Source organism: Equus quagga, chromosome 15 (assembly GCF_021613505.1).
Source record: "Equus quagga isolate Etosha38 chromosome 15, UCLA_HA_Equagga_1.0, whole genome shotgun sequence".
NCBI classification, from domain to species: Eukaryota; Metazoa; Chordata; class Mammalia; order Perissodactyla; family Equidae; genus Equus; species Equus quagga.
In genome coordinates this window covers 81,127,853-81,142,518 of record NC_060281.1, presented here as the reverse complement: position 1 = coordinate 81,142,518, position 14,666 = coordinate 81,127,853, and the positions used below count along the sequence as shown (strand labels likewise).

Below are 14,666 nucleotides of genomic sequence, written 5' to 3'. Positions count from 1 at the left end.
GGACATCAGGGGTGCCACTGCCCCACCGTGGGATCTCCCCACATCTCTGTTCCCTCCTCTGTGGACTGGAGATAATTCACTGCCTACCTCATACACCTGCACAATCCAGTGTTGTAGCCACTACCCACATGTGGGCTATTTAAATGAAAACGAATGAAGATTAAATTGAAAATTCCATTCCTCAGTCATTCCAGCTGCATTTAAAGTGCCCAGTAGCCACATGGGGCTCCTGGCTGCCATATGGGATATTGCCATTCTAGAACATTCTGCCACTGCAGAAAGTTCTGTTGGACCATGCTGTCCTAGCCATTGTGAAGAGTAAGTGAGATGAGGCACTTGCAGCCTTTAGAACAGTGCCTGGCGCACAGGAAGTTGTTGATGAATATTAGGGTCACTGTGATGATTGTGGCTGATACTGTTACTGCTGTCTGATGGCATGCTGTTGGTCAGGCAGTATGCTAAGTGCCTCCACACTCTGTTTCATTCAGCCCTCGCTATCTGTCGGCCAGAAATATGTTCTTGTCTCCGTTTTACACACCAGGAGCCCTGGGGCCTTCACTTGACATAGGCTGAGCTGCTCATTTGCACAGGAATTTTGGCCCAGCTCACACTCTGACCTCAGGGTTCTTCCCTCAGCATTTGAGGGCCGCCCAGAGCCAGCCCGCGTGTTGGCCTGTCTGGATCCCGTGATGTCCTCGGTGGGGGACATCCTGGTGTGTCTTTGTGGCTCCCTCACCATCTCTTTTTTAATCCAGCTTCTTTCAGGACCCGAAGTACCGTTCTGGTCAGACAGAGTGCGACACCTTCCGCTAAAGCGATGACGTCTCCCTGGGATCTGAGCGTTCTCTTCGCTCTTCCTGCCCCTCTGTTTCTGCTTCTCATGGGGGTTCCCAGACGCCTCGCTTGTGGCTAGGACGGTCTCGTGATTTGGTCGCAGAGTTGATCAGCTCTTATGTCTATACGGGCAACAGGGTTCATGCTTTCTTGAAACGGGATTTTCTGGTCTCTTGGGATTTTAAAAAATATGTTTCTCTTTCTGTTGGTTTTAAGAGGAAAGGTGCTGTTCTATTATGGATGGAGAAGAAAAGGGCTTCCCCACGAGGCACCTCCTTTCTTATCTATTGTTTATTTTTACACTTCTTATTCCCAAAAAATAGGATTGTGATGTTTGGTTTGATTGAGAGAAAAGGGGACTGATGGCTTGTGGCCTGGCACCATTTGGCGGCTGTGGGAGGTGTGTGTAAGGACTCGGGGATTGTCTGCTCCTGAGGAGGAATTCTTTTCCTTTCTTAATTTCGTCATCTCAGCAGTTCAATGCAGTTAGGAAAGGAAGGTGGTCTCCTGAAGCCTGTGGGCCAGTCGTGCCTTGTGTCTTAGGAGGGACCGACCCGTGTATCCGGGTTGTTGGCTGTGACCCTCAGTATGGGCGCAGGGTGCTATTTTCACCCAGGGAGACACTGAGCACCCTGGAGGGGTCCCTGACTGTCTCAGGTCCTCACTGTTGCTGTCGGCTGGGATGCCATCAGCTTACTTGGGGCCTGTGGCCTAGGAGGAGACCCCGCCTGCAGCTGCCCCCACAACCCCGCCCTTCAAGGCCTCCGAGAAGGGCCGTGAGGATTGAGGTCCCACCTCCCAGCAGGGCCTGGCTGGGCCCTCCACACCTGTGTCTGCAGAGCCAGGCGCGTTGTGAATTGGGTCAGGGCAGCAAGGGGAAGTCAGAGAAGAGGCCAGCAGGGCTTCCTGCAGGCTGTGGCTTGGACTTAGGTCCAGACCCGAGGGGCCTGTGAGCACAACCAGGAGGTGGGAGCTGGAGAGCACGCCCCTGCCTGGGCGCTGCTGTTCCTGCTGGCTTGCTGGCGCCCTGCAGAAAAGCAGCCCAGCAACGCCTGATCTTTCCGTGTCTTTCTTACAAGAGAAGCAGGACATCTAGACTGTGTGTGTGTGTGTGTGAGGAAGATCGGCCCTGAGCTAACATCTGTTGCCAGTCCTCCTCTTTTTGCTTGAGGAAGACTGTTGCTGAGCTAACGTCTGTGCCCATCTTCATCTATTCTGTGTGGGACGCCGCCACAGCATGGCTTGATGAGTGGTGCTAGGTCCTCGCCCGGGATCCCAACCTGTGAACCCTGGGCTGCTGAAGCAGAGCACATGAACTTAACCACTGCACCACTGGGCCAGCCCCCATCTAGACTTAAAAAAAAAAAAATAAAATCCCTTAACTTTTCAGTGTGGCCAGGTAATTACTGTATAGGAATATATTAAAAATGCTGCACGGCCCCGAGTCAGTCTGGCCGAATTCAGCCCATGCTGCCATGCCACTCTCTTACCTCTGCATCTAGCTGTCGGGGAGCAGGAGGCCCGAATGATGATTTCAGGGGTACCTAACAGGAAGGTGCACACAGGCCCCCCCCCCCCGGGTCTGGGGTCCCCAAGGGCACCCTCAGGTTCGACGATTCGCTAGGAAGGTTTCCAGGACTCACTATGTAGTTGTGCTCACGGCTATGACTTATTACGGTGATGGGACACAAGCCCAGCCAGCAGAAGAACCGGGGTCCTCTCCTGGTGGAAGTGCCTGGGATGTGCTGCGTTCCCCTAGCAACGAGGTGTGACGGCCGAGTGCCGTGTTGTCCGGTGGCCAGTTAGAGGCTCAGCGCCTGGGGTTTTCAGTGGGAGGTGGTCACGTGGCACCCTCTGCCAAGCACGTCCCGATAGTCCAGGCTCCCGAAGGAAAGCAGGTGCTCGGCATAAACCCCACAGCACAAACGGTTTGCAACAATGGGCCTCCCCCATCATTTAGGGAGGGCTGGGAACCCTCCCCAGATCCATGTCGTGGATGCCAGCCAGGGGCCGGCCTTGCAAGCAGTCTCCTCTCTTGACTCCTGCCCCCTATCTGACGGACAGCCCCTCCATCCCCGGCTCTCACTGCCCCTGGGGACCCGCTTGGATTTGCTCCTGGTGAGCAGCCAGTGTCAGGGGCAGTGGCCGGCTAAACTCTAGTAGGCTGCTTGGCCTGGCGGAGTTTTGGTTTCAGACCCTGTCTGGAGAGCAGGGCCTGGAGTGTCTCGGAACCAAGCCTGCCCCTGGGCCCGGGGCCCTCTGGGAGAAGCTGGCTCTGAGAGTGTTCATTCTCCAGCTGACCTCACTACTTGGGGTTTGTTTACCTTGTAGGATTCTGACACCAATTCCTATGTGTGGGTTTTCCAACACCATCAGCCATTCTCTGACACCAGCTGGATATCTGACAATTTAACTCAGTTTTGACGCTGTCCACCTGGAGACAGTGTCAGATCCCACAGGTTAAGGGCTCAGTCCCACAAGACTGCCCCCGACCCACCCCACTTCAGATGCCCGTTGTAAGTCCAGGTTGTCACGTGTGCTTGTTACCGGCACATTGGGTTCTTATTGTCCCCCAGGGTAGAAATCAAGAGAGACAACAAACGGGAGTAGAAAAGCAGAAGTTTATCAGCTTGGGCACAGGAGAGGCACAAGGGGCTGGCGCAGAAAGAAAAGGGGCAGGTGACCCAGTCGGTAGGGAGCGTGACTGTGGGGCTTTATTAGGCAAGCCTGGGAGGATGGCCTTGTCATGGCATGGAGAGGCGGGGTTGTGCTTGCACCTGTGCTGTTGTTCAGCATGCCACCACATGCGATGCACGTATCATTAGCATTCTAGCTCACCACCCCTGGGTGTGATGTTTACCGTGCTAATGCGGCTAGGGTCACCCTCAGGCAACTCCTGGGTGCTAGGGCGCGTGCGTGAACCCAGGAACGTCCAGAGGCTGTGGAATGTGGATCTTTGTGTGCTCTATCTGATTCCCCTGGCTTGCCAGTTGGTTAGGGGCCCTATCTTGTTATGCCAGGGGCCTTGCAGATGGCCCTGTCTCATTAGGCTGGTTCCTGTCTCATTCTGACTGATTGGCTTAAATCAGAGGTCCCCACAACTCTGTCCTTGGGTTTAATTTGCTAGAGTGACTCACAGAACTCAGAGAAAGATTTTATTTACTAGGTTATCGGTTTATCATAAAAGGATATAACTGAGAAACAGCCAGATGGCAGAGATGCTTAGGGCGAGGTCCTGAGCGCAGGCGCTCCTGTCCCTGTGGAGTTGAGGGCCCAGCACATGGATGTGTTCTGGTTCACCAGCCCGGGAGCTCCCCGAACCCCTTCTTCTGGGTGTTTATGGAGACTGCATGACATAGGCACAATTGATTAAATCATTGGCCATTGGTAGTTGATTTTGCCTCCATCCCCTCTCTCCTCCCTAAATCGGGGGGGGGGGGGGGTGGGGGGTGGGACTGAAAATTCCAGCCCTCTAATCAAGCTTGGTTCCCTTGGCAACCAGCCCCTATCCATAGGTGCTTTCCAAAGTCAGCTCATTAACATAACAGAAGACACCTTTATTTCTCTCATCTCTTAGGAAATTCCAAGGGTTTTAGGAACTCTGCCAAGAAAGGGACAAAGACCAAATATGTATTTCTTATTATAAATCACAATATCACCCCTTGGGGACCATGTTTGAATGGGCTTGTTTGCATCATTCATTCATTCACTCGCTCACTCACTTCTTGAGCCCTTTGTCTACACCGGGTTCTGAGGAATCAGGTGAGACTCCTCAGCCACCGGGCCGACCTCAGTCCCCTCCACCCCCAATTTAAGGCCCCCTTTGGAAGGGCTCTACGGCTGGTCTAGCTCACTGAAGCTTCCAGGGCAGGAAGCTTGGGGCCAGACTCGAAAGCAGCTTCCTCAGTGCCCGCTTCCTGTGCCCCTGCAGGGTGGCCATGCCCATCAGTGTCTCCAACCCCGACCTGCTGAGGCACAGCACCGAGCTTTTCATGGACAGTGGCTTCTCCCCTCTGTGCCAGCGAATGGGGGCCATGGTCGCCTTCAGGAGATTTGAGGACTTCACCAGGTACCCGGCGTGGCCCCACCTCCCAGATACCCCCAGCAGAGGGGCTGGGCGAGCGTCCCCTGACCCCCACCCATTCATTTGACACGCCAGGTGGGGGCGGCCCAGACAGATGGCACAGAGAGTTCGTAATAACAGAATGAGAATGTCATCACAGCCGAGAGTGTGGGCTTCTGTGTCAGCCCACCTGCCTTTGAATTCTGATTCTGTGCTCCCTAACTGTGAGACTCGGAGCAAAGTATTTAACCTCTCTGTGCCTTAGTTTTCTCATCTGTATAGTGAGTATAACAGAAGGACCTACTTCATAGGGTCACCAGGAAAAGAAGCAAGATAGTACCTATTAAATATTGTATTTAAAGTGTAATTAGTATGTGAATAGGGTGCTCTATAAATGTCAGCTGTGGGAACCATTGTTGTTATCGCCCCTTTTCCACCCTGGTCCTGTGTGTTATGCAGGCCGCTTGGGTTACCTTGTACCTTCACAGCAGCCTTAGGAGGGTAGTGATTGCTTGATTATCCTCAGTTGACTCAGAGGGGTGAGGTTGGGAGGGTCTCCCAGCCAATGAAACGGGGGGCCCAGCTGGTGCCCAGAGCATTGGGTTGGACGTGTTTTCTTTCTTTCATGATCTCCGATCACACAGGCTCGTGCTTCCCTTTTGGGAAAGACCCCATCAGTGGTGCCTTAGGCCTAGTCAGGAGCCAGATGAGCTCTGCACAGGGATGCAGGAGCTTGCAGTGGTGGTCAGGAAGGGGGAGGGCCTGGGTCTGACCTAGATGGCATAGGGCGCAGCCCCTCAGCCCTCCCTCTCTGCCCTGCGCCCCCAGGAACTTTGATGAAGTCATCTCCTGCTTTGCCAACGTGCCCAAGGACATGCCCCTCTTCAGCAAGGCCCTCACTTCCCTGTACTCCGAGGACGACAGCAAGGTAAGTGTCTGAGCCAGGAGCTAGCTGAGGAGGGGACGAGCTGGGGCCCTGGGCCCTTCTACTGCCCCGTCTTGGTTTTCTCTCCCAGAGCCACAGAGAAGAGCCAATCCACATCCTGAACGTGGCCCTTCAGTGTGCGGACCATCCAGAGGATGAGGAGCTGGTGCCGATTTTCCGGACGTTTGTGCAGTCCAAGGTACGTCGGGCGTGCCTCTGGTTTGGGGGATTGCTATATGTATGCTCAAGGACCTCAGCTGCAAACGTGGAGCAGCTTGGTGCGTGTGGGTAGTAGAAACAGTGGGAAGGTGCTGTGTAACCTCAGGCAGGTTACTTTACCTCTCTGATTCTTAGTTTTCCCATCTGTAAAAATGGGATGCTGAGATTCTTGGCTCATAGATCTACCAGGCACGCTGTCTGGCTGTTAGTTCTTTACCCTCCTGACTTGGTCTCAACTTCAAGAACACTTGGAAATTTTCAGTTGTTCTTTTTAGTCTGTTTATCTATGTATGTGTTGTATTCCCTGTATTATCCTGGTGGGAGGGACACCTCTTGTGTCTTCTGACTTGGCGTCCCTCAGTGGACCTGGCCTGGTGCTTCCTGGACAGGAGACATTGGGTGAATGACGCCAGGTTGTGGCTACTCCGTAAAAGCTTAGGGGCGTTATTAGTGATTTACTTAGCCTGTAACTTATTAATCAACAGCGTGATGATGTTCATTGTACAAAATGTTTAAGGTGCAGACAAATCTGAAAAGCAGGTTTTAAAACGAAGCCCCGCCATCCAGAGGCTGCCCCTGTGGCGTATTTCCCTCCAGCCTGTTTGTTGCTGACATAGCTGACGTCCTTACTGGATTTTCAGTGTGGCAGCCCACGCGTAGACGAGGTGACATCTGAGCTGATTGGGAGCTCGCCTGCCCCTCTAACCAAATCAGATGATGCTCAGGATGCTTGGTGGTTCTTACCTGGAGAGGGCGGTGGGAGGGATGTCGGAATCACCTGTGGAAGGTGTGGGCAGTGAGGAATCCTGCAGTATGCCCGCCTGTGCTGTGGGTACCACGTGGCCATGAAAGCAAGGAACCAGTTCTCTAAATACCCAGAGGATATCGATGAACCAGAAAAGATTGAATGTGTGTATTTCTGTACATATAAGTGTGTTACAGGTGCATGTGTCATATATGTGTGTGTGTGCATATATGTATATAAAACATAGTGAAGAGAGGGGAGCTAAAGGAACCTGCATCCACTGGGGAAAGGAAAGACAGTTTTTATGTTATATTTTCTATAGTATTTAAAAATTTTACATTACGCAGATACGTGTGTGCACATGCACACTTGTATACATACACACTCACGCACACCTTGAGTTGAGAATCGAAAATCAGGCTCCCAGTAACCAGGCTGGTCCTCTCACATTGGAATCCGCTTCATTTTGCGCTTTATCCTGCTCCCTTTCCAACCCGCATTCTGTGAGGGATTCTTTTGTGTATGTCTGCTTACCTTTTTGTGAAATGGGCCAAAACTATTCATTTCTCCTAACAACTTTCCTTGTCTTATGGACAAATTAAACAACTTTATTTTCTTGTCTTTTGGGGTTTTTCTTTCCTCGTAAAACTGTCTATATAAAGAGCCAGCCCTGATCGACTAGTGGTTAAAGTTTGACACGCTCCGCTTTGGCAGCCCGGGTTTGGTTCCCGGACACGGACCCACACCACTCATTCGCTCACATAGAAGAACCAAAAGAACTTACAACTATAGGCAACTATGTACTGGGGCTTTGGGGGTGGGAGGGAGAAGAGAAAAAAAAAAGGAAGATTGGCAACAGATGTCAGCTTAGGGCAAATCTTCCCCTGCAAAAATAAAAAACTGTCTATAAATGAAATTATACAGTTTGTACTTTCTGTATCAGGCTTTTTTACTCAACTTTTTAAAAATATCCAGTGCTCCTCCCCAGCAATTTCATTAAAGATTTCATGAAATGTTAAAAAATATGTATACGTGTATATATGTATTTTTATATATCAGCTTTATTGAATTTAATTCATATACTATGCTATTCCCCCATTTAAAATGTACAACTCAGTGCTTTTTGGTGTATTCATAGAATTGTGGAACCATCACCAAAATTATATTTTAGAACAATTTCACCAGCCCCCACCCCCCAAAAAAACCCTGTCCCCATTAGCAATCACTCTTCATTTTCCCCCAGCCCAACACCCTCCCTGCCGCCCTAGACAACCCCTAATCTATTTCTGTCTCTGTGGATTTGCCCATATATTTTGGATATTTCATATAAGTGGAATCATACAATATCAGGTATTTCGTGACAGGCGTCTTTGATTTAGTGTAACATTTTCAAGGTTCTTCCATGTGGCAACGTGTATCAGTACTTCATTCCTTTTTGTGGCCAAATGCTCTTCTATTGTGTTTGGTTTTTAATGCAGAAAGACATCCTCGTGGGTTGTGGACTCCGAAGAATCACATTCCTGATTGCCCAGCAGGTCAGTCCGATTCTCAGGGCGCATGCATGAGTCTTTCCGTCCTTCAGGGCTCAGTGCCTTCGATCTGACAATTACTCTGTAGCCGGGGTTGGAAGAGATCAATTGCTAGAGAAGAGACGGCCTTCCAGATTATTCATTCTAGAAGCAGACTAGGTTATGGTTAAAAATCACAAAGCAGGTATACAAATGTTTAAATGAGTCTTGCTTGATTTAATTGTCTTTTTATGGATTTCTTTTTGCAGAAAGAATTTCCCAAGTTTTTCACATTCAGAGCAAGAGATGAGGTATGACAAAAAGCGACGGTATTGTTCTCTCTTCTCTGGCATCTATGATATTCGGGGAAACTAAAGTCCCCAGTCCTTAAGGTATCTCCATGTTCTAGAACATGCTACTTTTATGTCCACCTCGGCCTTCCTCCGGGATTGTATTTCCAGTGAGAGCCCTTGTTTCCATACGGAGCTCAGGCCTCGAGTTTCCTGCCTTTTCAGCCTTTGCTGCAGGTTTCTCTCTCACCTGGATGGTTTTTGTACTTACTGATGCGCTCAGGAAGATGGTTCTCCCAACCTCTTCTTATCTTCTTCTAGAACAGCAGTTGGCAAACTGTGGCTTGCAGGTCAGCCTCGTGTTTTTATAAACAGTTTGATGGGAACGAGGCCAGACCAAGTCCATGACTGTTGTCCACTGTGGCTTTCTCGCCCCAGCGGGAGAATCGAGTAGCTGTGGCAGAGGTCTGCTCCCTCAGTCCTCTGGCCCTTTAGGAAAAAGTTTGCTGAGAGCCCTGTTGTAGATCATTGGGCTTGTTCCCAGCACGGCTTCGAGGCTCCAGCAAATTCAGTACTTTGTATTTTAATTTATCCAAAGCCTTCCTTTTCTCGTTAAGACCTGTGCTTTCTTGAGCTTCTTCGGTTTGTCTTTGGTTTAGACTCCAGCACTGTCAGTCAGTGACCAGCTTCCCCAAAGAAACCAGGGGCGAGTGGCCTTTGGAGGAATGCTCTGTGCTGTGAGAGATGGAGAACAGCCTGGCTGTGCTGGCAGGTGCTGGGGACGAGCGAGGCTCACCCAGGAGTCCAGAGGCCTCATCAGACTTGCAGTGCCCATGGCTCTCCTCTGGCGCTTCGCAAGATCCCAAATTTCTTGAGCCCTGGGCTTGCTCACAGTTAGGAGACGCAGTGCCTACTACATTCCTGAGTGCTGAACTCAGAGACCCCAGGGTCTGCAGGGCGGGGCTCAAGCAGGCACGCGGCCCCCACGTCAAACTCCGCCTACGTCCGTGTCTCTTTTTCTCTCTGGTCGACCCACAGTTCGCAGAAGATCGCATTTACCGGCACCTGGAGCCCGCCCTGGCCTTCCAGCTGGAGCTCAGCCGGATGCGCAACTTCGATCTGACCGCCGTGCCCTGTGCCAACCACAAGATGCATCTCTACCTGGGCGCTGCGAAGGTGAAGGAGGGCGCGGAGGTGACGGACCACAGGTTCTTCATCCGCGCCATCATCAGGCACTCGGACCTGATCACAAAGGTGAAATGTCACAGGGGTTCTTTCTGCCTCTGAGCTTCTCGCTCGTGCCTTCCCTTCTTGGACTCCCTGCTCTGTGCCGGGCCCTGGGCTGCATGCTGCGGGTCGCAGGTGCTCTGGGCACACCCAGCCCTGCCCTTGTGACGCTCCAGTGTGGAGCATGGAGGTGGACAGCAAAGTAGCCTATTTTCCTATGCCGGCTGGTGGCATGTGGCTCTGTTTCTTGTGTCACATGGAGCTCTCTGCGTGAGAAGAGAATCCATAGGATGGAAAGATGCTGGTTTGTTAAGAGACTCTCTTGTATTTGCTGGAGGGGTGCATGATCATTTTTCACTGGTTCTTGCACTTCGGACAGTAACCATGGGCCGCCCCTGTGGCATGGTGGTTAAGTTCCTGCGCTCTACTGCGGCGGCCTGGGGTCCACATGTTCGGATCCCAGGAGCGGACATACACACCGCTCATCAAGCCATGCTGTGGTGGCATCCCACATAAACTAGAGGAAGATTGGCACAGCTGATAGCTCAGGGACAATCTTCTTCAAGCAAAAAGAGGAACATTGGCAACTGACGTTACTTCAGTTGCCCAATCTTCCTCACCAAAAGAAGAAAAATAACCCATGATTATGTGTGAAAATTTCAAACAATACTGAAAATCACCTTTAAAAATCAGGAAGGACCCAGAATCCTGCCACCCAGGGGTGAGCCCTGTTGGTGACCTTTTCCAGGCCTAATTCCATACATTGAGTTATAGGTGTAATGTTACAGATGGGAGCTCAGCACGGACAAATCGTTTGAAGGCTAGTCTTTTTACTGGTCAGCTCCTTGTCCATGTTCATAGAGATGATCCACTCCATGGTATTTCCTTGCACGGAAGTACCGTATGTATGTAATGTTTTTTTACTAATCCTCCATTGATGGATGTTCAGCTAATCTCAGTTTTTTGCTGCTTCAGTCAACTAGATATTTTAATAGGTTTTATTAGTATTCAGGTGTGGTAAGGCTGACAGATGAGGAGACACGTGCCATTGAAAAGATAGCTTGTTACTCACAATGCCCAAGGGAAGGGGGCACGCCATGCCATGTGGGCCACGTGGGGACGCACCAGGGTTGTCCAGGAGGCGGAGGAAGAGGGCGACACTGGGCGAGAGGCCTTATTGTGGTTTCTGCAGGAAGGAAAGGGTGAGGCAGGGAAAGCAGGCTTGTGATTGGCTAGTCTGAACAATTCCAGCAGCTTCTGGAGCACAGGGTGTGTTCCTTGTCATCTGGTACCTGGGCTTGGGGTGACTAGGGCAGGGCGATAGGGGCCCAGAGTGTGAGAACCCAATACAGGAGGTGGTTGGGGTGTGGACGTTTGAGAAGTGTGCTCCCGGGTGAGCTGTTTGTCATCTCCTGACCTGGCTAACCCTGCCTCAGTCAGCTGGGGTCAGCAGGGCCCCAGTTGTCCAAGCATCAGGGTGAGGAGAGAAAGACTTGGTGCCCACGCTCGAGAGCCTTTCACATCCTGCGCCTGGGGAGACAGGGCTCTGCTGTTCTCGCCTGGGGATCCTTTCAGAGGAGGGGAATGTTTTCCTGTCCCCCTCCTCTCTGAGGCTGTGTTTCTGGCCACCTGGAGCGGGCCCTGCGTCCCTTGCCGCAGCACTGCCCCTCCCGCCTTTGGCAGGAAGCGTCCTTCGAGTACCTGCAGAATGAGGGTGAGCGGCTGCTCCTGGAGGCCATGGACGAGCTGGAGGTGGCCTTCAACAACACCAGCGTGCGCACCGACTGCAACCACATCTTCCTCAACTTCGTGCCCACCGTCATCATGGACCCCTCCAAGGTCTTGCCTCTGGGGGACCCTCACTGGGCTCTGGGTTCAGCTTCTCCAGGACCTCTGGTTCTTCACAGCATGCTGCTTTGGGGTATTGTCTCCTGGCACTCGAGACCCGAGTTCCGGGATGTGTATGTGTGTGTTTGAACCTCAGTTGCTGCTGGTGGAGACCAAGCCTCCGGTCATTTAATTCTAGATCCCTATGTGAGCCACTGCCTTTAGGACTGTCCCTGTTCTGGTGTTCACCCTCCATGGGCACGCTTTACTCATAGGACAACACAGATGTCCAAAATGCTTCAAAGCAAAGTTTTGTCCTCTCCCTGGCTCCAGGCTCTGTCGGGTACTCCACTGGCTGGTTCATGAGCAGGCAGTTTATGGTGGTCTTATGGAAGGAGTCCTGGCAACAGCCTGGCATGTGTAGGGTGCAGAGGGCCCATGCAGAGGCCCCAACGCCACTAGTCCGCATAGTTCCCGGAGGAGAAAAGGCACAGGCTGGAGGTGCATGATGGAGATAAAGACAGTGTAACATAGGAGTACTCGCTCTGTCTCTCACCAGCCTCAGTTTCCTTCTCTGTCAGTGGGGCATAAAAATGCCAGCCTCTCTGAGTGCTTACGAAGACAGAATGATCTAGCGAGCTTTAAAGGCTTAGCCTGGTGCTTTTGGTTATTATTATCTGATAGTTGCTGGATGCATACTATGTCCCAGGCATTTTGCATTCGCTCTATCTCACTATCCCATTATCAGTGCTAGGGATAGTACAAGTGTACACAGAATGGGCTGTGAAGTTGGTGTTGCCGTGGTTTGGGGCAGATCGAGGAGTCGGTGCGCTCCATGGTGATGCGCTACGGCAGCCGGCTGTGGAAGCTCCGCGTGCTGCAGGCTGAGGTCAAGATCAACATCCGCCAGACCACCACCGACAGTGCGACTCCCATCCGCCTGTTCATCACCAACGAGTCAGGCTACTACCTGGACATCAGCCTCTACAGAGAAGTCACTGACCCCAGATCTGGAAACGTAAGGCTGGGCGGGGCCCCGGCGGGCCAAGTCAGAGCAGAGGCTGCTTGGGAGAGCAAGGCGTAGATAAAAACAGCATTCGGTGGCTGTCTTGCCTTGCCAGGTGGGATTGGGGTCGCTCCTCGGAGCTTTAGGATAAACGTGTTAGCTTCTGAATGGCAGTCGTTCCTTCCCCCAGGGAGGAGAATGAATCCAAAATTTAGTCCGTTGTAGGACCATATTTGGCTAAGATGTGGAGTACTGTGGTTGAGTATAACGCACCTTCCAGACTGGTTCACTTGGGGCAGTGGGCATTTTCCCCCATTATATTTCAGAACAGACTTTTATAAAGTCAATCAAATATTCCATTGACTGCCGTTTTTAAATATATAGTTTTTGTTTTGAAACAGACTCTTAAGAGGTTGCAAAAATAGTACAAAGAGTTCTGATGTGCCCTTCACCCGACTTCCTGATGATAACATCTTACATAACTGTAGGATGTTGTCAAAGCAGGAAATTGACACTGGTACCGTAGGGTTAGCTGGAATGGGGACCTTGTTCAGATTTCACCAGTTTGTATGTCCTCTTGTTCGTGTGTGAATGTACGGTCGTATGATAGTTGCAGTTTTCGAGCTCTGTTTCCCATCTCCCTCTGTCCTCCTCGTTCTGGTTGCCCACAGCAGCAGAGAGGAACGTTGGCTCTCCCAGGCCCTGACTTTGTTCTGTGACGTGACACGCTTTCCTTCCCCCCGTTGCGGTTCCACTGAGGGACCGGCTAGAAATAAAGTGGGCAGGAGCTTGGTTCCCTGAGACTTGCCTGCCTCACTCTGTTTTCCTCTTTCTGGTCCAGATCATGTTTCACTCCTTTGGCAACAAACAAGGGCCCCAGCACGGGATGCTGATCAACACTCCCTATGTCACCAAGGACCTGCTTCAGGCCAAGCGATTCCAGGCTCAGTCCCTGGGGACCACCTACGTGTACGACCTCCCGGAGATGTTCAGGCAGGCAAGTCCTGCGGTCAGACCCAGCACCTCTGGGCTCCCTTAGGAACTCCACCAGCACCACACTCCTCTGTCCTCAGCTACTCTTCTGAAGACCCCAGCCTAGATAACAAGGTCCTCATGAAGAAAAAGAAGTTAACATTGGGAATGACTTCATAGTATTTTTTTCTAAAATAAACCTTTTATTTATTTTTCTTTTTTTGAGGAAGCTTAGCCCTGAGCTAACTACTGCCAATCCTCTGCTTTTTGCTGAGGAAGATTGGCCCTGAGCTAACATCTGCTGCCAATCCTCCTCTTTTCTCTGAGGAAGACTGGCCCTGAGCTAACATCCGTGCCCATCTTCCTTTACTTTCTATGTGGGAGGCCTGCCACAGCATGGCTTGCCAAGCGGTGACATGTCTGCACCTGGGATCCAGACTGGCGGACCCCGGGCTGCCAAAGCGGAGCGTGCACACTTAACTGCTGCACCACCTGGCTGGCCCCATAAAGTAAACCTAATTTTATCCCAACGATGAAAGTAATAGCAGATAAGAACTTCAGAAAATACAGGACAGTGGAAAGAAGAAAAGAGTAACTGATAGTTCCATGCTTGACGTTTTGATGTGTTTCCTTCTGGTCTTTTAAATACTTACTTATTAAGTATTTGCCACTTGCCAGGCACCATTTTCAGGGCAGATAGACCGTGAGGAAGAGGGTGGGGTCACGGCCTTGAGGAAGTTTTAGTCTACTTTTAAAAAATAACGTTTGTTATGTTCTTCTGATTATTAAAGCATACATTGGAAAATATAGAAAAATAGGAATAAGCGAATTCAATTTTACCCGTATGTGATCTGTCCACTGTTGGTGACTGCAGTCGCATTTTAGTGTGTTTCCTTCTGGTATGTTTTCTATGCCTTTATTTTTCTATGTAGTAGGCCCTTTGGAGGCACTGAACACACTGGCACTGGAGACCTGGATGTCCGTTTCCCTCCCCTCCACTGCATTGTGGATGATGCTCGTGGACCCTCGGCTGCAGGCAGGAAAGCATCA

General features: G+C 51.1%; 1 protein-coding gene across 7 annotated transcripts in view; it reads left to right on the top strand.

Annotated features, from left to right (window-relative positions):
• ACACB (acetyl-CoA carboxylase beta) overlaps window positions 1-14,666 on the top strand; it is a 100,638-nt gene that overhangs the window by 65,701 nt on the left and 20,271 nt on the right. For all 7 annotated transcript variants that reach the window (XM_046638707.1, XM_046638706.1, XM_046638709.1 and 4 more), the window contains 9 exons: window positions 4,766-4,903; window positions 5,726-5,825; window positions 5,914-6,021; window positions 8,265-8,321; window positions 8,564-8,605; window positions 9,623-9,838; window positions 11,495-11,650; window positions 12,453-12,656; window positions 13,486-13,641. In XM_046638707.1, coding sequence (XP_046494663.1) covers window positions 4,766-4,903; window positions 5,726-5,825; window positions 5,914-6,021; window positions 8,265-8,321; window positions 8,564-8,605; window positions 9,623-9,838; window positions 11,495-11,650; window positions 12,453-12,656; window positions 13,486-13,641 — 1,177 coding nt within the window. The remainder of the gene's footprint in view (window positions 1-4,765; window positions 4,904-5,725; window positions 5,826-5,913; window positions 6,022-8,264; window positions 8,322-8,563; window positions 8,606-9,622; window positions 9,839-11,494; window positions 11,651-12,452; window positions 12,657-13,485; window positions 13,642-14,666) is intronic.